The sequence below is a fragment of the Zootoca vivipara genome, chromosome 13, assembly GCF_963506605.1.
Source record: "Zootoca vivipara chromosome 13, rZooViv1.1, whole genome shotgun sequence".
NCBI classification, from domain to species: domain Eukaryota; kingdom Metazoa; phylum Chordata; class Lepidosauria; order Squamata; family Lacertidae; genus Zootoca; species Zootoca vivipara.
Window position 1 is genome coordinate 9854339 of NC_083288.1, and position 27991 is coordinate 9882329.

At 48.8% G+C, this 27991-nt stretch overlaps 1 protein-coding gene across 3 annotated transcripts in view; it reads left to right on the plus strand.

Annotated features, from left to right (window-relative positions):
- WNK4 (WNK lysine deficient protein kinase 4) overlaps positions 1-27991 on the plus strand; it is a 76197-nt gene that overhangs the window by 13104 nt on the left and 35102 nt on the right. Inside the window, exon 1 of one of the 3 annotated variants that reach the window (XM_035135485.2) lies at positions 1539-2261. The exons of 1 other annotated variant lie outside the window; for it this stretch is intronic. In XM_035135485.2, coding sequence (XP_034991376.2) covers positions 1713-2261 — 549 coding nt within the window. In that variant the 5' untranslated portion in view covers positions 1539-1712. Of the gene's footprint in view, positions 1-1538; positions 2262-8321; positions 9750-27991 lie in introns of those variants that run through there. One more of the 3 variants, XM_060282273.1, reaches the window with a different exon arrangement.

Genomic DNA, 27991 nt, shown 5'->3' on the forward strand with positions numbered 1-27991 from the left:
CTGGCCCTGCATTGCCCCCTAACCTTGCCTCTGCCTGACCACCCCATTCAGTGCTGCTTGCTCTGAAGATAAAACGGCGGCCAGGCACAGTCCACAATACAGAGGAGAGGACCTCTGTTGCAACCCCCCCAACGCTGCCCCCCCCAGTCTCTGCAATGACTTATACTGTAAAACCAGAAATGAATGGTCACAAGAAGGACCACTCATCATTTCCCTGCAATAGGCACCTGTGGGTTTGAAGAGGTTTTGTGTGGGTTTGCTTTTCCCACAGAAAGCACCCTGAATTTTAATGGTTTTTTTTTTTGTACGTAGAGCAAGCACTTACCATACCCTCCAATATTTCTCAGATGAAAAGAGACATCCTAAACAGCAGCAACAACAACAACGTTTTATGTGTTGGAAGCTGCACAGAGTGGCGGCTTCCAACACATTATTTTATTAATGATTACTATTTATTTTAACCACAACAATGTTTTATGTGTTGGAAGCTGCACAGTGGCAGCTTCCAACACATTATTTTATTAATTATCATTATTTATTTCATGGCTGCATCTTACCCTGAAGTGGCAAAGTAACAAATTTGTGTGCGTGTGTGTGTTACGTCTCTGTGTGTTTTTGTAAAATCTGTAAATACCACATGACCAAATGAACATATTGTATAGAACTATTTTCATTTTTAATGTAGCACTAACCACCATCATTCTATTGCGATAAATGTTACCACATGTTGTGTTCCCCCCCCCTCCAAATTGAGTCCTGTATCAACAATGTGTAAGTTCATTAACAATCCTAACTGTGTGGTGTTTCTCTCCAATGCCTTCCAACATTCATAAAAAATTTTTTTATTTTATTTATACCCCACCAGCTGACTAGATTGCCCCAGCCATGCTGGGCTGCTTCCAACACATATAAAAAAACCACAATTAAACATTAGAAAACTTCCCTATACAGGGCTGCCTTCAGGTGTCTTCTAAAGGCTGTCTTGTTACTTATCTCTTTGGCTAGGGGGGCCCCCATAACTTCCATGCCCGCCAACATTTCTCGGATGATGAAAATAGACACCCTGTTTGAAAATGGGATATTCGGGGATCAAATCAGAAATTGGGGCGGCTTCTGTAAATCTGGGACTGTCCCTGGAAAGTAGGGACACTTGGAGCGTCTGCAAAAGGCGACTGTGGGTTAGAGGTGGCTTTGGGCGGGTTTGCTTTTCCCAACGAAAGCGCCCTGGATTTTTTTGGGGGGGAGGTTCATTTGGGGGGGGGCGCAGCAAGCACTTTCCCTTGCAAGAAACAGCCCTCCCCCGCGCGCCCAGCCCCCAAACTCGCGTGGAAGCCCCGCCACCAATTTCCCGTCTAGGATGGGCGAGTAGAAGCATCCACGCCCAAGCCAGGAGGGGTGGCGGGTGGTGCGCGTGGGGAGTTGGACGGCGGCGCGTACTGGGCAGCTTGGGGAGGGGCGCCGCCGGGCGAGTGTGGGGAGGTGCCGGGTCTCTACCTTGGAAGAGGGGCGGCGGTGGGCGGAGGAAGGCGCCGGAGGGCGGGTGAAGGAGAGGCGGGGAGGCGGCGGCGGCCGCAGGACGGTGCCTGGAGGGGGCGGTGCCGCGGCTCCCGCCTCCTGGTCTCCGGAGCGCACGTAGCGGCCGCTGGGCGCTCGGGCTCAGTCAGCAGGCGCTCCTTCTCCGTCTCGGGTGTCTCCGCTCGCCTCACCGTCCGATGCTCATGCTGCGGGCTCCCGATCCGGGCTCGGGCGCCGGAGCGCTCGTGGCCCAGCCCGAGGGGGCGGCGGACCCGGCCGGCTGCGGCTTGGACGACGAGGCGCTCCAAGCCGTGCGCCTCCGCGGCCGCAGGCTGTCCGGCCGCCGCGGCTCCAACTACCAGATCAGCCGCCGCAGCTCGGCCGAGCTGGCGGCGCTCAGGGGCTTCGACGGCGCCGACGCGCCCCGACGGGAGCTGCAGGCGGCGACGGCGGTGGCTCCGGCCGGCGCGCCGCTGCCGCCGCCTCCCTCCTGCGCTCCTGCCGCGCCCGCGCCGGGATCCGCGGGCAGCGAGAGCCCCCGCGAGGCCGCGCCGTCGCAGCCGCCCACCGAGCGCGACCACTGGGAGCAGGAGGAGAACGAAGAGGCCGAGACGCGCGCCGTGGCCACGTCCCCCGACGGCCGCTTCCTCAAGTTCGACATCGAGATCGGACGCGGCTCCTTCAAGACCGTGTACAAAGGGCTGGACACCGAGACCACCGTCGAGGTGGCCTGGTGCGAGCTGCAGGTTGGTCAGCAGTCGGTGGGGAGGAGGGTGGGTGGTTGGGGGTCCCGTTTTGGTGGGGGTCCCGTTTTGGTTCAGCCGCCGCCTTTACTTTCTAGTCTCTGGGATTTGCTGGCAGCTGGGAGCAGGGGAAGAGGCGTGAAGGAAGAAGAGCGCCTCTGAGCGCGTGCAGAGTGAATTCCCGCCTGCTGCAACCAAGTGTAGGGAGAGGAAATACCTGCGGTAAGAGGTGCCCACAAGAGCACAACCCTGGGAACGGCAGTTTACCCTTCTCCGAGCTACAATTCCCAGCACCCTTAACAAACGGCAGTCCCCAGGATATTTGGGGGGAAAGACTGTGCATTGCGAATGTGAATGTGAACGGTGTTGAATGTCAGGGTGTCTGAAGCTTTGAGACCCCTTCACCATTGACTTAAGTTTTCCTCCCTTAAATCTTTCTGGCTTTCTTGATGTCAGCTGGCACAGCTCTGTTTAGGACCTGCTGTCATGTCCCACCATTATTTTCTTTCTTTATGCCCCTTCTCTGGAGTCTGGTAGTTGTGGTTCGTCGATTTATATGGGCTTAGTTCATTGCTGTGATTTCAAAACATAAAATTCTGCTCAATGTTGGAAAAAGAGCTCTTAGCTGTTGGGTTTGAAAGTCGCCAAAGTGAATCACTGCTTCGGTTGTTCATTCATTCCAGGAAACAGAACGCCAAGATTGGGTCGAAATTATATATATATATATATATATATATAGAGAGAGAGAGAGAGAGAGAGAGAGAGAGAGAGAGAGAGAGAGAGAGAGAGAGATAAGAAAATGACAGGCACTGCATCCAATTAGTGTATTTCTAAGAAGAGGGGTTCAGATCCAGATGAGTTGATGGAGAAGATCCCCCCTTGAAGAAAATCTGCCTGCTTGGCTGGTTATGAAAAAGGAGGGCAGGAGATATCGCAAAATAACAACATGTCTTCTGCACAGCAAATGGTTGTATGGGCTTCTGTTATACATCTCAGAGGGAAATTGCAGGTTTCTTTACTGGCTGGAGGGTGGGTGAGTTGCAGATGCTATTGCTGGGTCACAGACCCTTGGGATGTAGCTGTCTGCCTGCTTTCGTTCTCTTCGTTGCTATTCTGGAAGATGAGAAGCCAACTTTGCCCTCTCCCTCCAGATGTGATGAAGCCGGGAGGGGAGGGGTGTTGCCCAAGCCAAAGGGAGCAATGTTTAGTTTTTGCCTTCTCTTCCTCCAGAGGTGTAGTTCTCAAATCCCATCATCATTGGAAATATACTCTGAGGCTCACCTGCATCGTCACATTTATTTTAGGGCTGAGCCCAGGTTTGGACGCTGGCTTTAAAGCTGAGGCCAGGCGCAAGCCAATCCCTCTTTGAGACTAATGTTGTTGCCGTTCTGTGATGATTTTGAGTGAGGGTGTTTCGTTGGCACAGCTTTCCTTGCTCACGGACTGGGAGATGGCAACAACCTGGGCTTTGCCACTGCATCAGGTTTGGTCCCTGCAGGACTTGATGCTGGCGTGGAGAGGAAGGGAAGGCAATAGGCTGGCAGCTGCTTCTGTGCAGGCTGTGTTTGCCAGAGGGATTAATTTGGAAGAGTTCAATGTGACTTGCTTGGCACAGCGAAATCGATCATGTGCCATAAAGGTGTATGAGGCAGACAGAGTCTCCTGCCTCCATCAGTGCTTTGGGAAATGTGTGTGTGTGTGTGTGTGGTTGGAACAGGTGCGAGGAAGGGTGGAAGATTTTTATTGTGTTTCCAAAAATGGAAAAATTAAACACTACCCCAGTTAAAATAAAATTAAAAAGTGCAGAGAATGTTATGAAAGCTTTTCTGTAAAAACAGGTAGCAAACAATCTAGATCTGGAGACCCACTCAGAGCTAGAGAAGTCCTAGGACAGGGTCCCCAAACTAAGGCCCGGGGGCCGGATGCGGCCCAATTGCCTTCTAAATCCGGCCCCCAGACCGTCCAGGAATCAGCATGTTTTTACATGAGTAGAATGTGTCCTTTTATTTAAAATGCATCTCTGGGTTATTTGTGGGGCCTGCCTGGTGTTTTTACATGAGCAGAATGTGTCCTTTTATTTAAAATGCATCTCTGGGTTATTTGTGGGGCATAGGAATTTGTTCATATTTTTTTTTCCAAAGTATAGTCCGGCCCCCCACAAGGTCTGAGGGACAGTAGACCGGCCCCCACTGAAAAAGTTTGCTGACCCCTGTCCCAGGAAGTTGCTTGTCCACGCACAAGAACTTTTTGCACTTGTGCCTAAGAAGTTGAAATATTCTTCTAATCCTAATTTAAATCTGCCTTCCGCTTGATTGAGTTTTCCGGGAAATTCAAATGTCTGTGTACCACCCTAAGTTATATGGACAGAAGATTTTAAGAACGTGCTCTGGCCAATATTAGTTCTACTCCCGAGTAGACCTTTTGAAAGGAGAAGGCTAGAAAAAGATCTCACCCCGAAAGCCTGCCTCCCTTGTTGTCTCCTTGTCCTCCTTGAGAGGTGGCCGGAACTGAGTTCCTGTGGGCTCTGGCTGAAAAAAAAGCCCTGGAAGGCATAAATAACTTTGGTATGTTAAGTTCAACAGGTCCACTCTTGAGTAGAACAACCCTATGTATTCAGAATGGCTCAGCTGGTAGAGCATGAGACTCGAGTGATGGGTTCGAGTCCCATGTTGGGCAAAAGATTCCTGCATTGCAGGGTGCTGGACTAGATGACCCTCGTGGTCCCGTCCAACTCTGCAGTTCTGTGATTCTGTCCTTTAGAGTTCAGTAGAACAGTCACCCTCTACTGAACATTGTTTCCATCCCTCGGCCTTTCAGTGAGAACAAAATGTTATTTAAAATGAAGGCTCTCTCTTGCATTTATTAAATCAGGTAGAATCCGGCAGCTAAAGATCAGGCTGGTTAGCATGAATCAGGATGTAACATGCAGCCCGCTCCTCAATTCCCCACCCTCTCTCCTTGGTTCCCCCATTCATTTTCGCCCACCCTCCAAAATTTTACCTGTCCAATTCCTGTGAAAGAACACAGCTTTCTCTATTGAGAAGAGTTTCTTCTCAGCTCTTGCCACCCCACCCCACCCCCGTTTCCTCCCCCCAGCTCAGTATTCCTTCAGACCTCTGTCTCCACCCATTCTTCATCCTGTTCTTCATCCTGCTTCACCACTCTGGGCACCTTGCCCTTTTCCTCTCTACCGTCTAGGACTCCTCCTTCCCACTCCACCGCTCGGCGTTCAGTCTTCCTGCCTGCTTGGGAGCCACTTCCCTGCTCTGGTCTTGCGAAAGGACATAGGGTCTCCTGTTTCCAGGTTCTGCGCGAGGTTTCTCCCAACCCAAATGACTTTCCCCCTTCCCTCACAGAAGCAGCAATATCTGCTTGCAGTGCTTCTGCTGACAACCCTTCCCTGAAGCAGGTAGAGTGTTTGTGAACATTCCATTCCAAACCAGTCTCCCAGTAGCCAATGTGGGAAGAAGTAGGTGGGCAAGCAAGCTTGGAGGTTGAGAAGTGCCACATTTTAGCCTATAAAATGTACAAATATGAAGGAGTTGGTTGCGTTTTACGCATGTCTTCGTTTGCTTAAGGTCATTATGAAAGGCCAAACATTATCTGCCGTTGGTGCATTGAGTTAAAATAAAGGAAGGACAGCTGAGGCTGGCATTTTGGAAATTTATTAGTGTTTAAGTTTCGCTCCTCTCCTTCCAAGAGTGGCTAGGGCTCGTTGCAGTTCACTGGGCCCTGACTACACTGAGACATGTATGCGGTAGGAGAACATGGGCTTTATTTTGCCCGAATGTTTCTTTTCTACAGACGTTTGCATTTTGCAGCAAAAAAGGGAGAGAAGCAGAACTTTTCTCTGCAATGTGACAAGTTTCAGAGGTGTGGCTAGATTGATTTATTACAAGCGCGCAGACACATGAACTTGCATACTCAACTTGTGGCACCTTGAAAGACAAACATATTTATTGTGGTGTATGCTTTCAAAGCCGTGCACTAGAATCATAGAATCATAGAGTTGGAAGAGACCACAAGGGCCATCCAGTCCAACCCTCTGCCAAGCAAGGTCCCTTTTTTGTTTTATCCACCCCGAGCAATTTCGTATCGCCAGCAAACTTGGCTGCCTCACAGCTCACCCTGAACTCTAGATCATGTGTGAACACTAGATTGAGTGCTGGATAAATTCAATCAAATTTTCCTCGTGAATCCTCGTTCAGCAATTCTGTGTGGTCTCCCTTTGAAGCTTGGAGAACGGCGACTTTCAGGTCAGCAAGCAGAGTTCTCTGGAAGACTGGCTTCTGAACAGGATCGTTTCTTATTGATGTCCATTGATTGCTTTGCGAGGAAAAAATCAACTTCCAGTGTTCAGCATGCCAGCCATCACAACCTCTTGAGGGAGAAAAAAGTTATCTATCCTGTTTCACTGTGCTATGCATGCTGAAGCTTTTCCTCGGCAGACAGGGTCTGCAATATCCTTTTTGAGTTGAGGCGCCTGGAACCATACATAGTATTCCGAATGCAGTAGCACCGTAGATTTTTATAACAGCGTTATAATATCAGCAGTTTTATTTTCAGCTCTTTTCCTAATGGTTCCCAACATGGAATTCACTCAATGCCCGTTCAGACTCCATTAGTATATCTGTGAAATTAAGATATTCAGTATTAAGACACGTGTTTTACTGAATTTTACTGCTCGTCCGCTCAGTTTGGAAAGGTCTCTTTGAAGCTCCTCTCGGTCCCTTTTTGTTTTATCCACCCCGAGCAATTTCGTATCACCAGCAAACTTGGCTGCCTCACAGCTCACCCCGAACTCTAGTTCATGTGTGAACAAGTTTAAAAGAACAGGTTCCCAAATACTGATCCTTCGAGGATTCCACTTTCTGCATTCTTCCGTCTGGAGAGCTGCCAATTATTCCTATCTCTTACTGTCGCTCCGATGCCGACCTGAAAGACACTGTTTTCCACTTTGGGGGGGACGGGACTTCAAAGGCTGAAATAGATGAACTAGAATTTACCAGTAAATTTGATTTTATTTACTTAGGACTCAATCAGGTCCAAGGTTTTCTCTCCCACTACAGTGTTAAGTAAGCACAGTAAAGGCAGGAAGATTGTGTTATCTCCAAGTACTATCGCCTTGAGTTGTCACTGTTCTTAACTTGTATACAGACTGTGCACCTGGCATTTCTTCATTTTGTATAAGCGTGCACAGACACACACAACTGAAGAAGACACCCGAAGGTGCCATAAGCCTCTGTTGTTCTTCTTTATTGTCACCACAATGTCTCTGGGAACCTCCTAGTCCTCTAGAAGTCCAAATAAAGATGATACTTGAGGATTCTGGTCGCTACTTAGACACTTGGCCTTCATCCTATCTGCTGTGGCTTCTTGGCTATGACAGAAAAACCAAGAAAAAGGCCCCCTCTATTCCTTTTGTCTTTGGCCTTTGTTGTTGTTGTTTAGTCGTTCAGTCATGTCCGACTCTTTGTGACCCCACGGACCAGAGCACGTCAGGCACTCCTGTCTTCAACTGCCTCCCGCAGTTTGGTCAGACTCATGTTCGTGGCTTCGGGAACACTGTCCAACCATCTCGTCCTCTGTCGTCCCCTTCTCCTAGTGCCCTCAATCTTTCCCAACATCAGGGTCTTTTCCAGGGAGTCTTCCCCTCTCTAGAGGTGGCCAAAGTATTGGAGCCTCAGCTTCAGGATCTGTCCTTCCAGTGAGCACTCAGGGCTGATTTCCTTCAGAATGGATAGGTTTGATCTTCTTGCAGTCCATGGGACTCTCAAGAATCTCCTCCAGCACCATAATTCAAAAGCATCAATTCTTCGGCAATCAGCCTTCTTTATGGTCCAGCTCTCACTTCCATACATCACTACTGGGAAAACCATAGCTTTAACTATACGGACCTTTGTCGGCAAGGTGATGTCTCTGCTTTTTAAGATGCTGTCTAGGTTTGTCATTGCTTTTCTCCCAAGAAGCAGGCGTCTTTTAATTTTGTGACTGCTGTCACCATCTGCAGTGATCAAGGAGCCCAAGAAAGTAAAATCTCTCACTGCCTCCATTTATTCCCCTTCTATTTGCCAGGAGGTGATGGGACCAGTGGCCATGATCTTGGTTTTTTTGATGTTAAGCTTCAGACCCTATTTTGCGCTCTCCTCTTTCACCCTCATTAAGAGGTTCTTTAATTCCTCCTCACTTTCTGCCATCAAGGTTGTGTCATCAGCATATCTGAGGTTGTTGATATTTCTTCTGGCAATCTTAATTCCGGCTTGGGACTCTGTTTATCCCCAAATTGCACAGAATAAGGTGTTGAGGCTACACCTGGACTCATCCATGTTGGGATGTTTAACTCCTGAATAATCAGAATAATCCAAACAGATGAAGGCGGCAGTGTTCGAAATTAGCCAGGCACATTTTGCGCCTGGCTTTCAACCACTTGTGACCAATTGAAGATGACTGGGCGCCAGGAGGGCACCTGACATCTCCACCATCTGGGGATCATTGGATCTGGACATTTTATCTATACAATCAGGGTGAATTTATTGAACCAAAAATGTGTTTTCTGTGCAGCCTGAGCAGGAAGAGTCCCCACTAAGAAAAAGAGGTCGGAATAGGCCTATATGTTGGCTGTCCCTGGATCAAGTGACTTTTCAGTTCTCAAAGCTCTTAACCTAGCTCAAGTCAGTCCTCTGAACTTGCCAGACATTTAACTGAGAATCGATCACAGCCAGTCCATCGTTTGGAAAATAAGACTTTTGAGCCATTTGGCCCCAAAACGGCAACTTGACATTCTTGTTTTGGCTGTTTTGGGACTACAATTCCCATAATCCCTGACCACTGGTCCTGTTAGCTAGGGATGATGGGAGTTGTAGTCCCAAAACAGCTGGAGGGCCAAGTTTGGCCATGTCTGATTTAAGGAGTCTTTCTGCACCTAGCTTATATATCTGAGTTTCTAACACAGGAAGGAAGGCGACTTAAGGTCACCTTGAGGGGTGAGGGGTGCTAGATTTGGATAGGTTTTAAAAAATTTTGAGATTTACTGTTGTTGTAGTAGTAGTAGTAATAATAAAAATAATTTATACTCCGCCCATCTGGCTGGGTTTCCCCAGCCACTCTGGGTGGCTTCCAACAAAATATTAAAATACAATGGTCTGTTAAACATTAAAAGCTTCCCTAAACAGGGCTGCCTTCAGAGGTCTTCAGGCTTCTCAGTGCAGGCACCGAATTCATTTGGAATGATAACCAAAAGCCTCTTTAGACAAACGGTACTAGATGTACTAAATTGACATAGTGGTCATTTCCACCAAGTAGTTTACATTGGTTAACAAGTCAAAAGCAGCAGCAACTATGAGAAATACCTGTTGTTCCCCTCGAAACTGCAATGCCAAAAAGCTTTTGCCAGACTCTTGTTTTGAACAGATGGAATCAAAGGTTCATCTGGGGAGATTTGGAGGCATCCCAGTCCAAGACGGATTATGTATCTGTGGGGCAGCAGATTTAGTGAGTAGGGTTGCCCCACTGTATTCCTGAATGCCAGCTTTATTCTGATGTTAGAGAACTCTTTCCAAAGAGCAGTTAAGTCTGAGGGAGTGACAGAAAAATGAAGCCTTCAGTTACAAGGAACTGATCACCATGTGACTTGCTGTATAGGAGGGGCCAGCAAGGTTTATCTTGCCTGGGCCGGATTGGTCCCGCGGAGATCCCTCTGTGGGCCGGATTGCACGCAGGCACCTGTGGTTTTTGGCGTCTGTGTGTGCACAGACACGATTTTCAGCATCTGCATGTGCGAAGATGCAATTTCTGCGCTGCACCAGTTTAGCGCAGCGTGCGAGCAGGTAACTCGGTTCTGGGGCGGCTCATGGGCTGGTCAAACGACCTCCGTGGGCCGCTTCCAGTCCTGGGAAAATATATTGAGAGTCCATTTCAGTTCACTGCTATGGAGATGTTGCAGTTTCCCCTATCTGGTTTGTTTTTAACAAACACTTACAGTGGTACCTCGGTTTACGAACGTAATCCGTTCCGGATGTCCATTCTTAAACCAAAACGTTCTTAAACCCAGGCGCGCTTTCCCTAATGAGGCCTCCCGCTGCCGGTGCCCTTCCACCGTTCGGATTCCGTTTGTAGACCGAGGTAAAGTTCTGAAACCAAGACACTTATTTCTGGTTTTGCGGTGTTTGTAAACCAAATCGTTCTTAAACCGGAGTGTTCTTAAACCAAGGTACACTGCACTACAAAACTCTGCCAGTGTACGCTTTTTGCATCGTGTTGGAAATGTGTGCCTTAAACGGACACCTTTCATGAGGTTAGTTTGTTTCGTCTTAGAATCATAGAATTGTAGGGTTGGAAGGGACCAACTAGTCCAACCCCCCCCCCCCCCGCAAGGCAAAAATCTTTTTACCCAATGTGGGGCTCGAACCTACGACCCTGAGATTAAGAGTCTGACACTCTACCAGCTTAAAGGTAAAGGCTAATTCAGCCAGTTCTTTTCTGCTTTTGAATACGAGGGTTGCAGCCTGGCTTTGGGGTCGTACGGCCCTGAATCTTCCTGGCGGGTGTGATTTACTGCTGTCCAAAGTGCACCTCAGCCCCCCTGAGGCACATGGTCTCAGCCGGGTCCCAAGTCCTTGTTTGCTGGGTTGAGGGCTGGAGCTGAACACTCATGACAATTGTGGGTGGGTTGCCCTGTTTTCTGTGCTGATGGTCTGGGGCAGCTTGCTCTCTCTTTTTAGGGATGCAGGTGACACTGTGGTCTAAACCACTGAGCCTCTTCGGTTGGCCGATCAGAAGGTTGGCGGTTCGATTCCCCGCAACGGGGTGAGCTCCCGTTGCTCAGTCCCAGCTCCTGCCAACCTAGCAGTTTGAAAGCACGCCAGTGCAAGTAGATAAATAGGTACTGCTGTGGCAGGAAGGTAAACAGTGTTTCTGTGCACTCTGGCTTCCATCACGGTGTCCCGTTGCGCCAGAAGCGGTTTAGTCATGCTGGCCACATGACCTGGTAGCTCAAATCAAATTTATTAAACGGTCACAGACCAAATCGACTCATACAACTGATCAACAAAGGATAACACAGAAATAAACAGAGGACGATTTCAGTACAAATTAGGCCGTAACAACACTTTAAAGTTAAAGGACATAAATAAAATTAAATATTCGTATTCGCCTGCGTATTGACATTGGGAAGCTCTTGTTTCCTGCGTCTAATAGCAGGTACGCGGAATTTGGCAACATTGATCGTAATTTCAGGGACCTTGTCTTCTACCAAGGCTCTCAGACGTTGGGATTTTGGTTCGTTTTTAAGCTTTTGTAAGGCTGGGGTGATAAAGGTCAGGCGTAGAGACCTGGTAGCTGTCTGTGGACAAACGCCACCTCCCTTGGCCTGAAAGCGAGATGAGCGCCGCAACCCCATAGTCGCCTTTGACTGGGCTGAACCGTCCAGGGGTCCTTTACCTTTTACCTTTTTCTCTTTTTGTTGCCCTAGGCCTGTTAGCCATCACTCTGGGGCAAAGTCTGGAGTAATGAGTGGAATACTACCACTACTACCATAAATGGGCTTAGTAACAATCAGTGTTTTATTTACATATTTATTTAAAAGGTAGGTGCTGGGGCCGAGCTCTGGCTAAAGGCTTCACCCTGTGGCCCATGTTATAAATTTGCCAGGCACGTTTTGCTACTGGCATTGGGTCAAATCGCGACTGCAAAGAGATTTCTGCCTTAATACTATTTCCACTGTGTGTGTGTGTTTCTGCTTCTTGCATACAAGCGAATTGTTGGAAGAGCAAGCTGCATCAAGCAACACAGTTGAGATCATAGAATCGTATAATTTTAGTTTTGAAAGGGACTCTGAGGGTAGCCTAGTCCATTTGGCACCTAGCTTATATAGCCGAGATCCTAACACTGCCTATGACTTTGAAACCCTTCCTTTGTCCTCTAATCTCAGACATACAATGAGAGGCTTTGGGTTAGATGAGAGGAGAGACACACACACTGCGTATAATGGACAATTATGACTTCCAGTGACTTAAGGCTAAGCCCTCTCCAGCCACTTGTTTGTTATTAGGCAATATAGGAATATTGCAAGTAAATGAATATATAATCGTGCAGCAGTGTAGCATTTCTTCCTTCTCCAATGACGCTCTTCGATTTGCAGATGTTTTTCAGGAGGCCAACTAAAAATAAGGAACATTTATCAAGCTTTTCCAAGTCTTTTTTTTTTCCTTAAGCAGTCCTTGTGCTGGGGATAAGCCTCTTGCACAAACACGGGATTTACTGTCACTTGTTCGCCTTTTAAAAAATAGCTCTGTCCTATTTTCTCTTGCAGTTGATCATTATGTTGCCTTTTAAAACATCTGCGGCCAGCAAACCACAAACCTGAGCTATTGGGACCCAGCCTCCCCATCCGAAAAGTTCTGCCTGGGTCTATTTCTGGTGTGCAGAAGTAAATTTAAAGCATCGTTTTATGGCTGGCCTTCTTTTTGGGGGGGTGGGGGTGGGGAAATACAGCCTGGAGCTGCCTAACCAATATTTGCTGAGGACGACTATTTTCTGCATGTATTAATGGACACGGGAACCAGCGGACATTGGGTCTCTAGAGGGTCTCTAGAGAACGGGAAACAGATTCGAGGCTCAGCATTGGGGACCCATCATCCAGAGGGATGAACAAATATTTCAAATGCATAAATGCAAGACTTAATATTTACAGGTACCACTCCCTTGGCCTGGAAAAGTAAGAGGGTGACTTGTCACCTGGCACTGCAACATAACTTCACCTGAAGTTACAGCAGTGGTTTTTCAAAGGATATGGCAGAAGAGGATGGCAAACGCGACTGTGAGATTCGAGGACAATCAATATTCTATTAAGGGAATGATTTGTGTTCATATCATAGCTGCCAAGTACCCCGTTTTCCCCAGGAAACCCCCGTTTTTACTTACCTTTCCCCGGTGGTCCCCCGTATCACTTCATCGCCCGTTTTTCTCCGTTATTTTCTCCTGCCAGCGGCCATTTTTTTTTCTTTCTGATTTGCCCTTCTATGGGCACCAAAAATGGCCACTGCCGGCTTCAAACGTCGCATCTATACATGTCCGGAAGTGCGTAGACGGGACTTTCGGTGTCGTCGACGGCCATTTTTGGTGCCCATACATGGGCAGAGCGACACCGGAAGTTGCGTCGATGCACTTCCGGACATGCGTAGAAGCGAGTTTCGAAGCCGCCGCCGGCCATTTTTGGTGCCCATAGGAGGGCAAAGCGACACCGGAAGTTACGTCGACGCAACTTCTGGTGTCACACGGCTGCCGGTCCCGGATTCTGCAGTCCGGGACTTGGAAGGTAAGGTTCATATGTAGCTGCATTGTTTTATTCTTTCTGGGTATCCCACGATCATATTATAAAGTACAGTGGTACCTCGACTTCCAAACGTTTTGATTTCCGAAGTCCGCTAACCTGGAAGTATTTTCGCCGCACGCGCGTGTTCTGCACATGCGCAAAATCGACACTTTGACTTCCGAAGGTTTCGACTTCCGAAGAGCGCCGCGGAACAGATCGCCTTCGGAGGTCGAGGTACCACTGTAGGTGCGTTCTGTGTTATAAATCAAGCAATGCCAGGAGTGGTTTCTCTTTTTACTTTCCAATGTATTTCTTAGCAATTAAAAAAAAATTGGTGCGGCGCGAACCAATTTTTGTTCTGGAAGTGTGTCCCAGAGGGAAAAGTTAGAGTTATAGGCTCTGTACCTCAGAGGCTTGGAACAGATAACAATGCTTTAAAATAAGACAGAAATAAATACCATACCTTATATGATACATCTCCCCAGCTACTTAGGCTCAGTCACCAAATAGCTGCCCGGGTGGTGGGTGGCCTCCCAGGAAATGGGAAATTCTGGCAAGGGTCTTTGTGTCTTAGTTTCAGGGCTGATACTGCTTCCACCGTGAGGCTCCCGGTCTCTGCAGATTGGGTGCAAGTCCTGGGCTTAAAACTAAACTATATTAAACCAAACTAAACTAAAACTAAAACTAAAAGAGGTTCCAGGCCTCAAGTTTGCTTTGAAGTTGGATCTTGGGGCCTGGAGACCCTCCTCGGCCCAATGAGTGTTTTCATGGGATTGAAAGGGAGAGGCTGTAGGGCTCAACACATTAAAAGGGGTTTGAAAAAGAAGGAAGGAAGAACAGAAAAATAACGTTGACTGCCCTATATGTTAGCATAAAGAAGTAGGGTAAAGGTAAAGGGACCCCTGACAATTAAGTCCAGTCACGAATGACTCTGGGGTTGCGGCGCTCATCTCGCTTTAAAGGCCGAGGGAGCCGGCGTTTGTCCGCTTGCGCAGACAGTTTTTCCGGGTTATGTGGCCAGCATGATTAAGCCACTTCTGGCGAAACCAGAGCAGCGCACGGAAACACCCTTTACCTTCCCACCAGAGTGGCACTTATTTATCTACTTGCACTGTGTGCTTTCGAAATGGGTGGGCAGGCGCTGGGACCGAACAATGGCAGCTCACCTCGTCGCGGAGATCCGAACCGCCGACCTTTCGATCGGCAAGCCCCAAGTGGCACAGTGGCTTATCCCACAGCGCCACCCGCGTCCCATAAAACAAAAGGTATATATCACCAAAACAATTGTTAACAGTTAACACCATGTCCAAAAGACTGATACTGCTGCATTGGAAAGATAAATGTAAGTGATTAAGAAATTGCATTACAAGGATTTCTGTAATAGAGTTTGATGCAGTAGGAAAAGGGTTTGAACAAAAACACTGTAGGGATGAGGGTGGGAAGTCAATTTATGGAACTATGCAATTATTGGAAGTCAAATGGTGAAATTATAGAAACAGAATTTTAAAAAATTATAGTACAAAAACAAAGAAAGGTAAATGTACTGCTCTGTTTAGCCAATGGATCAAAGACCTCACTACGCTTGCCCCCCTGCGAGTGGATTGCTCATAGGCGTAGACTTTGTATGGGCAAGTGTAATGGAACTTGGAACTGGTTTATGCAAAAAGCAGTGGGTTGAAAATTGCAGGTGTTCACTGGGCTCAAACCTAACGCATGAGTAAATCCCAGTTAATCCCATTTATCTTCTTCTGAGTCCTTTTTATCCTTGTGAAAACTGCCGCGGCCTGCTAGAACCCAGCTAGGGGCAGTGTGTGTGTGTGTGTCTTGGGGTGTCATTGAAGGAAGGAAGGAGTCTTTCTAGGCCTGGCATTCTCCCTCTTGTCTAACCCTGATTTATCTTGCTCCCTCCCTTCCTCTTCGTCTATATCACATTACCCAGGGTTGCAGCAAAGGCCTTGGAACAGCGTCAGCCAAGTGTGATTTCTCCGGGCAGCTGTTGTTTGCACCCAGTGCCCTAGCTGGACAGGGGGGGCTCTGTGTTAAAATATATAGGGGCAGGCTGTGGTCCTTAGCTCTAGAGAGGAGTATTTCTGCCCCTCAGCTGTGGCCCTTCCTGTAGAGAGGCATGGAGCGAAGCGCCTGAAAAACAGAAATAACTGGGTCCACTTTCTGACACAGGGTATATGTGAGAATGCTCTGCAAATTAAAAAATATATATGGAAATGAGAAACTTTCGTGCTGCTAGTCCTCTAGGGCAGGGTCCCCACCAAACTAAGGCCCGGATGCGGCCCAAACACCTTCTAAATCCGGCCCGCGGATGGTCCAGGAATCAGCATGTTTTTATAGGAGTACGGTAGAATGTGTCCTTTTATTTAAAACGCATCTCTGGGTTATTTGTGGGGCATAGGAATTCGTTCATATTTTTTCCCCAACATAGAGTCCGGCCCCCCACAAGGTCTGAGGGACAGTGGACCGGCCCCCTGCTGAAAAAGTTTGCTGACCCCTGCTCTAGGGTGTAGGGTGGTTGCAGGGTAGCAGCCTAAATAGTCAATTTTAGCCTATTGAACCCTACCTTGCAGTATTGCGGCTCAGTTTAAAGTGAACCACCGCTCAAAGCAACCCTGGTTTTGAATCTTGCCTCTCCAGTAAGCGGCCTTGGGCAAGTCACTCGCATTCCCTCCCTCCGTGGGTTGGATTTGAACCTTGGTCTCTCAGGTCCTAGCCCAGCACTAACCACTGTACCACACTGTCTCCTCTTTCTCGGGGGGGGGGACACTTTCAGTTTTTTCCTCCTCTTCCGTCTCCGTATTGCCCCCGTAGCATTCAGCATGGAGAAGGATGGGGACAAACTTAAAATCAGGTGGCTCTGTCGCCTGTTCATCTCCCCGGCTTCCACCCTGCCGTTCCCAGTGGGCACCAGTGTATGGCCTACTTTGGGGAAGAGGAAGCAAGCTAATCCGATAGGGGCAGGCGTTTTATGTCAGGTTGGTTCCCTGAACAAATAAAAGTCCCAAGGGCCTAGTAGCTCAACCTTGTGTGAAATGAGCCTTGGCCACATTGGTTGTCACAGCAACTTGGGAGTCTGGCTGGGATGCAGGTGGAACCAAGAGGCAAGGCCCCCTGTTTCACGGCGCAGAGAGTCCAATTTCAAGCGGCAGCGAGCTCAAGAGCCGAGCAAAACCCATGTTGTACTCCTGTGTGTGGCCTGTGCCACAAAACTCGGCAGGACTTGCAGAGAAGCGGCGGACGTCTTGACGGGAATACGGAGAATCTCCAGGGCAAGGGGGAGCCTTACGCCACCAGCCGATCGGGAGTGAGCTCTTCCAGGGGTGGGAATAGGAGGCCGGACGGCTCCACACCTTCCATCCAAGGGGCAAACTGCCACTAAAAGAGGGCCGTCTAGACTTGCGAATCTGAATGACTTCAGAAAGCAATTAAGTGTTCCCTTTTCCGAAGATGTCAGGCTCTAAACTAATAGCTTCTGGCAAGCTTGTCTGGCAGCGAGGTGCCAGCTGAAGAAGAGGAAGAAGCTTATTCGATGCCTTAGGGATTAGGGGACAGAGCTTCCAGGGTAGAGGGTGTCGCTTCTAGGATGGCTTCTGTCTTGGATGGCTTTTCTACAGCTTTTTTGGGGTGGGTGGGAGGGAGGGACATAATGCTGATGCTTAGGGCCCCTCCATATGCCCTTTTTATTTTGCATTCTGTGCAGATCCCACTTTCAAAACTGCTCTTACAGATGTTCTTGGGGCAGACATACTGCCTCAGTTCCATTGAGTGCATGTCATATAACTTCCTGCTGGAGTCCTAGAATTGTAGAGTTTGGAGGGACCCTGTGGATCATCTAGTTGAGGGACATGCAACTCCTGATAGATTGCGATCTACTCACAGTACAAAAAAAACTGGCAGTGATCTACCCATTGTCGTAAAAAGACTGCCAGTGATCTACCCAAAGTTGCGGAACTTGAGCTTTTTTTAGGAAGCCAAAGTTGGGGTTGTTTTTTGTTTTTGCTTTTTTGTAAGGAGATTGCTGAGGAGCCAGAGGTCAACCAGGATCTACTAGTAGATCACATTCTACGTGTTGGACATGCCTGATCTAGTTCAACCCCCTGTGATGCAGGAATAGGCAAGCTGTCCCATGCAGGGATTTGAACCTGCAACCTTGGCGTCATCAGCACCATGCTCTAACCCATGGGTAGGCAAACTAAGGCCCAGGGGCCGGATCCAGCCCAATCGCCTTCTAAATCCAGCCCGCGGACAGTTTGGGAATCAGCGTGTTTTTACATGAGTAGAATGTGTCCCTTTATTTAAAATGCATCTCTGGGTTATTTGTGGGGCATAGGAATTTGTTCATTTTTATTTTTCCAAAATATAGTCCGGTCCGCCACAAGGTCTGAGGGACAGTGGACCAGCCCCCTGCTGAAAAAGTTTGCTGACCCCTGCTCTAACCAACTGAGCTGTCCTGTAGCTTTTGATACCATAAATGTTTCAGAGGCATTTGCTACCCTAGTTTTGTGGCACTATAGTGCAAGAGTGCCCCTCCAGAGGGCAATAACATGGCAGCTTGGGGGAAGCATCACAAAGCTGCCAATAAAAGCAAAATGGTGTGTTTACAGTCCACCCCTAATACGCTGTCATTGCATCAATTGCATGTTGCAGAAAACACCTTTGAAAACGCCAGTCTGGTGGGGCCCTTGAGGAGTTCTTAATCCACATTGATTGTGTGGATGCCGATTCAAACTTTGATATAGCAAACTGTGGCACTTTTGGAAACACATACAGAATTTGCAAGCTTTTACTTCTACCGTAAAAAGAGCCAGTTCACACATTCTGATAGATACTGCACTGCTCTGAAGATTGAAACGCAATACATGCGATACTATCGCTTCGATCAAAACATTGCAGCTTCTTTAGCACATTGTATAAGTATTTCACTCCATCTCCGAATATTTGCAGTTTGCCTTTTTATGCAGCTAGTTCCTGAATCCCATTTACCTAGCTGCTCCCGATAACGTTTCTCTATCCTTTAGCCTCGTTGTGAATTTAATCCAGTTGAGCTGCTCCCAGGCTTTCCCAATCGTATCCAACTTATTTGGTTTGTGGGCATTAGCAAACTGTGGCTCTTTCTGTGGCGCACCAGGCCTAAGAGGGTCTGCTGGAGCTCATCCAGAAAGCGGGGAGCTGAGGCCCCTGCGGTTCATAGAGACCATAGTCAGGCTCCCCTTTCCTATTGCACTGTTTTGCTCCACATGCAAGCTGCAGGGGCTCCTCTCCCCCCCCCCCCCGGCCTTGCTACAAATGTGCCTTCATTTATGAAGTCGCTCTGGTCCGGTGTTTCTTTCCCTCGCCTCTCCTGTGCTGCGGACAATGAAGCTTTCACAGCGGCTGACGGCACACAGCTGCATCTGTAGCAAAAGTTCATAAACACCCCGAGTGTAAAAATACGAACCGCCTCCAGCTCCACCACAGAGGCCCAGGCCAATGAGGCCGTGAGGCGGTTCCCGCCCGGCACATGGCGGCAGTGTGGCCTAGCAGGTGGGCGCCGCGCCACCGGAAAGAGACGCAGCCGAATCCCTGGCAGAGCGGCCGCTTTTAAAGCACGTTTCGTCTGTCGTTCCCCCCCCCCACCGTTTCTCTTCCAACTGAGCTCCCTTGAGGCACAGAGGAGGGGTGGACCTGGGATGCCGTGTTTGCCTCTACAATTTTCACTCTTTTCGCAGCCAGCTCCTGCAAGCCAAATGGCCCCCCTCTGTTCCAGCTGCATGTGGAGCTTGGTGCCAGCAGTGGTTCTGGCCCTTGCCCAACTGGGGTCTGATTCTGGCTGGATCCTTGCCATTGCCCTTCACTCCTTGCTGGAGCTCGCCTGCCTGTCTACGCTGCCCCCCACTCGCAAACTTCCCCTCACCCCCCTCAAGCACCCATTTCAGGAGGAGGGCAGCCAGGCCACATGAGGTAACAATTAGAGGACATATTGTATGAGCTAAAAGGGGGGGTGGCTTCAGATGTTTGCCAGGGCAAAACACCCCCTGTCACAAACCTCACATCCTGCATATGGACTGTCTCGCCAAGAGTGGTGCAAGCTCTGGTTATCTCCCGCTTGGACTACTGCAATGCGCTCTACCTTTGAAGGTGAGCCGGAAACTGCAACTAATCCAGAATGCGGCAGCTAGACTGGTGACGGGGAGCGGCCGCCGAGACCACATAACACCGGTCCTGAAAGACCTACGTTGGCTCCCAGTACGTTTCCGAGCACAATTCAAAGGGTTCGCGCTGACCTTTGAAGCCCTAAACGGCCTCGGCCCACTAGACCTGAAGGAGCGTCTCCACCCCCATGGTTCAACCCAGGCGCTAAGTGTTGTGACGTGGGGTTTGTGATTTCAGCTCTCTTGACAAAACATGCTGGAGACAGTTCTCTAGTAACAGCTCTTTATTAAAGTGAACAAGACTGAAGACTGAGGAGAGGAAAGCTACATTTATAGGGACAGGGGACTAGCTAGGAAGGGATACATTTTGGAGGGAACAATATCAAGCAATCACAGTGCTGCCTTTTGGAGGAAACCAATAAGACAGAGGATCCAAATACAGCAGCTTAAATGAACCAATAGTAGCTGTACCCTCTGGAACCAAAAGGCAGTTACTTTATCCTAATGCACATACAGACAATAATAATACAGATATAAAATCCTTTGACTCAATACACAACACCCCTCCCCCCCTAGTGAGCACAGCAGACGTAATCCCTCAGGTACTGTGGGGTCCTACAACTTCTACCTGATCTCCTGACAACAGGTGTTGCAGGTTCTGGATTGGGTGTTACCTGTGGTGGAGGGGCTGCTATAGGGGTTTCATCAGGAACAGATGGAGTCCCAGACATCTCAGGGTCCCCGACCTGTACCTCGTCATCATGAGGACTAGCAGACCCTGGTTCATTTGCTGAAGCCCCTGGTGACTGTACCTCTGGACCATTTTCACTCTGGTCTTGCAGCTGTGCGTCATTAGCCAGGGATGAATTATCTGACTCCTCCCTGCTGAGCGCCCGGCGCCTCAGCTGATCTATATGTCTCTTCCAAACTTGCCCATTTTCCAAGGTCACATAATAGGACACAGGTCCACTAGCCCGGGTGATCACACCGGCCACCCACCGCGGACCTCGTGAATAGTTCCTCACCCAGACCAGATCTTCAGGGGCGAGATACCTTGTTGTGTCAGTCTCAGCCTGGGGGGTTGCTCTTGAATTACGGTTTGGCATTTTATCTGGGTGGACATAATCCAGCACCGTTACCAGTCTTCTACCTAAGAGCAGCTCGGCTGGCGACTTGCCCGTCGCAGTACACGGCGTCGCATGCTGCAAAAATAACATTCGCGCAATGCGAGCCGACCAGTTACCCTCCATTAAGCGCGCAATGGATTCTTTGGCTGTTCTTACCATGCGCTCAGCCTGCCCATTGGAGGATGGGTGAAAGGGCGCGGATGTGACCCCTCTTATAAAGTTATCAGCCAAGAATGCCCTGAATTCTTGGGATACAAAAGCTGCCCCATTATCTGATACAATGGTCTCAGGTAACCCGTGGGTAGCAAACAGCTGCCTCAACACCTTGATTACGGCAGCTGATGCCATGCTAGGGACCATCGCCACTTCTAACCATTTGGAATATGCATCAACGATAACCAAAAAAACCTTCCCTTGGAATGGCCCAGCAAAATCTATGTGCAGCCGGCTCCAGGGAGTCCTGGACTGCTCCCACCAGTGGACTGGTGCTCTGGCCACTTCTGGCCGCACCTCTTGGCATGCCTTGCATGTTCGTACCCATTGTTCTATGTTCTGGTCCATTCCAGGCCACCACACATAACATCGGGCTAGCGACTTCATCCTGACCATTCCCGGGTGTCCCATGTGAAGCGTCTCAAGAACCCTGTTTCTCAGTGGTGCTGGGATTATCACCCTATCTCCCCATAGGAGACAACCCTTATGCATGGACAATTCGTGCTGCCTTGTCGCATAAGGCCTGAATTTTTCTTCATGCGGACCACCTGGCCACCCCCTCCCCACCCAAGTGAGCACACGGGAGAGAACAGCATCTTTCCTAGTTTTCTCAGCTATATCCGTAGCTGTTACAGGAGCCCCCGGAAGTGTTTCTAGCATCATAATGTGCTCCGCCGGAGCAGGATCCTCATTGCTCCCGCCAGGAAGGGGCAATCGACTCAGCGCATCAGCATGGCACAACTGTTTCCCCGGCACATGGGTCAAGGTGTACTGGAACCCATTCAGGAATATTGACCAACGCAACATTCTGGGGGAGAGAATTTGTGGCGTTTGTTTGTTTGGGTTGAACAACCCTAACAGTGGTTTGTGGTCCGTTTCAATGGAGAAATGGCGACCGTACAAATAATCATAGAACCTTTTGATTCCGGACACAATAGCCAGTGCCTCTTTATCAATTTGAGCATAGTTGCGCTCTGTGGGCGACAACGTACGGGAATAGAAAGAGATGGGCTTTTCCGACCCATCCGGTTCCCTATGACTCAGCACAGCCCCCAGACCGTATTGAGAGGCATCACATGCCAGGACCAGCGGCTTTGACTCATCATAATGAGCAAGGACGCTCCTGCTACTCAGCATTCCTCGCAAGGAGTCAAAAGCCTTCTGCTGCTCCCGCCCCCATCGCCACACATTCTTTTTCTGCAATAGTCTATGTAATGGTTCAGCTACCGAAGCTTTCTGGGGTAAGAACGAATGATAAAAGTTAATAAGTCCCAGGAATGACTGCAACTCCGTCTTGTTCTGTGGTCGTGGTGCCTCGATGATGGCCTTAATCTTAGCATCTGTGGGGTGGATGCCTGATGCATCAATTTTAAACCCCAAGAAATCCACAGTTGGCACCCCAAAACTGCATTTTTCTTTTTTCAGTTGCAACCCCACCTCCTTGAACTTGAGCAACACTGCACGGACACGCGCAACCAGTTCCTGTGGGTCTTTTCCAGCAATCAAAACATCATCAAAAAATGGCAAGACCCCCGGCAGACCTCTTAACAGGCGTTCCATGAGCCCTTGAAAAATCCCTGGGGCCACACAAACTCCGAACTGTAATCTGTTAACTCTGAACGCCCCTTTATGTGTGACAATAGTCTGTGCTTCCGCTGATTGTGGGGTTACTGGCAGCTGTTGGTAAGCTTGTGCCAGGTCAATTTTGGCGAACACCTTGCCCCCAGCCAGTTTAGCCAACAGATGTGATACGACTGGAATGGGGTATGAGTTTCCCCTGAGTGCCTTATTGATAGTACATTTGTAATCTGCACATATCCTGACTTCCCCATTTGCTTTAAGGGGTGTGACGATTGGAGTCTCCCACTTAGCAGAGTCCACGGGTGAGAGAACTCCCTGCTTGACCAATTTATCCAGCTCTGCCTCGATCTTGGGTTGCAGTGCAAATGGCACTCGCCTTGGTTTGAGTCGGATTGGAGCCACCCCGGGGTCCAACTCGAAGTCAACTGGGGGCCCTTTATAACAACCCAGTTTTCCATTAAAGAGACCAGCAAATTCCTTGCATAATACCTCACTCATCTCAGGGCAGGTTTGGATTGAATTAAGCCCTGAGATACTCAGTCCCAGGGCAGGGAACCAGTCAGTGCCCAGGAGACTGGGGCGACTGCCCTTCGCAATCACCAGTTTGAGTACAGCCTGTTTGTCCCGGAACTGTACTCTCACGGCACACATTCCCATAACATGGATGCGGCCTGCTGAGTACGACTGCAAGGTTGCCGGAAAGGGCTCCAGAGGGGGCAACTTACCCCTGGGGAAGAATGTCTTCGCGGTCTGGTCCGACACGATGGTGAATGCGGATCCGGAGTCCACCTCCATGTCGCACTGCTGACCCTCAATCTTCACCTTGACGTGTGCCTTGCCTTGCGCTGGAAACTGCACGGCCCTCCCGTTGATCTCCGTTACGTAGTGGCAGTCCTTTAGAAAACGAGTTGCTGTGGGCGGTCTGCGATGCTCCAGTCTAGGTGCTCCTGTCGCTCCCGACGCCGCCGATCTACAGACCCTGGCGATGTGACCCGTCTTTCCGCACGTCCGGCAGATAGCATCCCTGAAACGACAACTCTTCCTTTCATGGTTTCCGCCACAACCTGGGCAACTGCCTCGGCGATCTCTGTGCACTGTGCAGGCCTGACGCACCGACTCGACCCCACGGAATGGGCTCTGGCTCGGAGTAGCCTCTAGCTCGTCCATGGCATGCGCAACTTCTATCTGTGGCTTAGTGGCCTTGCGACTGGCATCAAGCTCCTCTCTTTCATAATTCTCCGTGGCGGTGGCCTCTTTCAAGGCTGAAGCAAGGGTAACCTCTTCTTTAGCCACGATGCGTCTTCTGGCTTTCTTGCTGCTCAGACCACCAATAAACCGATCCAGGAGAGTCTCTTCCAGATTTTGGAAGCCGCAGTGCTGAGCGAGCTTCCGGAGTTCAGCCAGAAATGTGGATACAGACTCCCCAGCATGCTGCTGCCTCTTATGGAACTCCATCCGCCGGGCCATCTTGGTCTCAGTAGGCGCCAAGTGGCTTGTTAGGCAGGCAAGAATATCTTTGAGAGATGTCTCACTCAGCTTTGCTGGAGCAAGTAATGCCTTGGCCAGCTTGAAGGTCTCGGGCCCACAGTAGCTCAGGAATGTGGCCCTTCTTTTGCTGGCATCGGTGATCCCTTGAGCCACTGCAAAGAACTCGAAGCGTTCGACGTAGTCTTCCCAGGTGTGGGGCTCTGATGGCTGGAAGGGCTCCAATACCCTTGGACTCTCCATTGTCCTAGCGGGCAGGGTCGTCTTCTCAGCTGGCCAGTGAGTCTTGTTCTCAGCTGCAATCCGGACTCTGAGGCAGGGTTGTGTTTAACCGCTCCTCAGCATTCCGGATCCCACCTTCGTCGCCAGTTGTTGTGACGTGGGGTTTGTGATTTCAGCTCTCTTGACAAAACATGCTGGAGACAGTTCTCTAGTAACAGCTCTTTATTAAAGTGAACAAGACTGAAGACTGAGGAGAGGAAAGCTACATTTATAGGGACAGGGGACTAGCTAGGAAGGGTTCTGGCGGTTTCCTCACTGCCGGGGGCCTTCTCAGTAGTGGCACCTGCCCTGTGGAAGGCCCTCCCATCAGATGTCAAGGACATAAACAACTTTCTGACTTTTAGAAGACATCTGAAGGCAGCCCTGTTTAGGGAGGCTTTTAATGTTTGATGTTTTATCGTGTTTTTAATATTCTGTTGGGGGCCGCCCAGAGTGGCTGGGGATACCCAGCCAGATGGGCAGGGTATAAATAATAAATTATTATTATTATTATTATTATTATTAGGCACAGCTCCTGGAGACCCCCCTTCCGCAGCTGCAAAATGAACCCAGGAGACCGGGCTCTGTGCAATTTTTTCCTTGGTTCTTGAGTGTACCTCTTCCGCCCCCCCCCCCCCGGCCTTGGCTCTGCCGTTATAGATCAGTACGGAGAATGGCTACAAGCTCCTTTAGGAAGCTGGCTGCTGCTGGTGGCGTGTATGTGTGCAGTAGTGGTGATGGAAGGGTGATTCTGGGAAGGACTTTTTTTACGGTTCCGTTTGGCTCTCCGGCGTTGGAGAAAGGCTGTATTCATCCCGTTCGGCTGCTGACGTCCGCGGAGCAAAACGGTGATCAAAGAGATTAGGGCGATGTCTCCTTCCAGCTCCACGGCCCAAAGCAGGGAACCTGGACGAACTGCAGTGGGGAGGGAGGGACTGAAAATATCACGAGGTGATGAGATCTTCTGGACCATCTCTCCCTGCTTTTTATGTTGGGAAACTGCAGGTTTTCCCTCAGGGACCATCTACCTGGGACTTGCGAGAGGGACTAGTTCAAACCAGGCAGGATTGGTCTCCACAGCGTACTTTGCAGCATTTTCTGCGTGTGTCAGAGGCTGTGAAATGTAGGAGCAAAAAAAGGGGTGTGTGTCTTGGACTGCTGTGAAATGAAATGAGAAGAGACCCCCCCCCCAAATCATTTTCTAGCCAGGCCAATATTACTCTGGGTCCACATGTGCAGTAAAATGAGTTGGTACTACCTGCAAGAGAGAGGTACTACTTTTGAATGCTCCCCTTTGGAAAAAAAAAATGTCCTCTGGACTATGCAGAAGTGGATAAGATGACGGGAGGAATTCGAAACTGAAGGGACCAGAGGTTCTTAGAAGATTGGGGGGGGGGAATCGCAAACTATTTGAAAGATAGCTGTAAACAACAGGTTACGCTAGTAGGACTGCAAGAAGTTCTGTAAGGAGGATTATATGAAATATTGCAGGGGAAATTTAGGAAGGACATTGAGTTATGTTGTATTTAGAAGTAATAGTGAAGATAATGAAATGTAAGGCTAAGTGATGAAGAGGAAATCTGAGGGAAGTCAAAAATTGTATAAGATATGAATGAATGTAATAAGATGTTTGGAAGTTATATGCAAAAAATAATAAAAAAATATAAGAAAAAAATGTCCTCGCAAGAAGAAAAGTAGCACGTCAAGAAAAAAGATTCTAAGCTCGCCCTTTGGCTGCTACTCTGGTTTATCAATTTGCTTGAAGCCTGAAATGCTGGAATCCATTCTAGCGATTTAGCATGTTGTTGGCATCCATCTGCCTCACCTTGGTTTCCTAAGCATCTGGGTAGGCTTGTCCAGCAGGAATTTTTTTTATCAGGCACCGAAAAGAGTGCAGTTGAAGGCACCTGCTTGATGTCACTAGGCAGGGAGTTTGAAAGCTAGGCGCTGCCACAGCCACACTAAACCCATCAAATGCTGAACGGGTATTCGGTGGCACCTGTAATAGTGCCAATTCTGCCAATCGAAGTGGTTTGTAAATACAGGTGAAACTCGGAAAATTAGAATATCATCGAAAAGTGCATTTATTTCAGTAATGCAACTTATAATTTTTTTCTTTTTCTTTTAATTTTTACAAATGCTTTCTTTTGGAAATTCCACAGTAATAAAACAAATAGTTACAATAATACAAAAATAAACATCGCTATTACATTTCATTAATTACATTCCATTTATAATTGACCCGCCTAACAACTGGGATGTAGGTGGCGCTGTGGGTTAAACCACAGAGCCTAGGGCAGGCATGTCAAACCTGCGGCCCTCCAGATGTTTTGGACTACAATTCCCATCTTCCCCAACCACTGGTCCTGCTAGCTAGGGATCATGGGAGTTGTAGGCCGAAACATCTGGAGGGCCGCAGGTTTGACATGCCTGGCCTAGGGCTTGCCAATCAGAAGGTCGGCGGTTCGAATTCCAGCCATGGGGTGAACTCCCGTTGCTTGGTCCCAGCTCCTGCCAACCTAGCAGTTCAAAAGCACGTCAAAGTGCAAGTAGATAAATAGGTGCCACTCCGGCGGGAAGGTAACCGGCGTTTTCATGCACTGCTCTGGTTCGCCAGAAGCGGCTTAGTCATGCTGGCCACATGACATGGAAGCTGTACGCCGGCTCCCTCGGCCAATAATGCGAGATGAGCGCGCAACCCCAGAGTCGGTCACGACTGGACCTAATGGTTAGGGGTCCCTTTACCTTTACCTAACAACAAATAATTACAATTGACATATCTTGCTTGCCCTATGCGGCCTAGGACCCTCGTACTTACGGGACTGCCTCTCCTGGTATGTCCCACAGAGGACCCTAAGGTCCATGAATGATAATATCTTAAGGGTCCCAGGCCCTAAAGAAGCCAGATTATCCTCTACCAGGGCCAGGGCTTTTTCAGTGATGGCTCCGACCTGGTGGAATCTTCTGTCCCACGAGACTAGGGCCCCGCAGGACATGATCTCCTTCCGCAGGGCCTGTATGACAGAGCTATTCCGCCTGGCCTTCAATTTGAATTAGCCTGAATCTCTATTCCCTTTTCCCTTTCCTTTTTCTATGAAGAAACCCTTCTGGGACCCCACATTTAAACTCTTCCTGGTCTCCTTGCTGCCCAACTTGGCTAGTTAGCCCTGGCGACCACTTGATGTTTACTGAACTGGGTCCCGTCCCCCCCAGTGACCCTGAATTTTAGAATTTTATTGACATTGATGCTGCATTTATCTTGTATTTTATGCTGTTTTTAAGCTGTTTTTAAAGTCGCATTTTAATCAATGTTTTACAGTATATTTGCTGTTAGCTGCCCTGAGACCAGTTTTTAAACCGGGAAGGGCGGGGTATAAGTAAAATTTTGTTATTATTATAAATGTGCATGCTTACATTACAAAAGCTCAGTTTGGCTTTTTTGTTTGTTTAGTTTTTATTTATACTTTTCAAGTCTATACATTGATTTTACAAACAATTTAACATTTCAAAATTTGACTTCCTTCCCCCTCTTTCTGAGGTTCCTTAAATTTATTTTTTTATATTCTGCATATCCAAATTCATTTAACTTGCTCATTTAATTATCTACTGCAAATA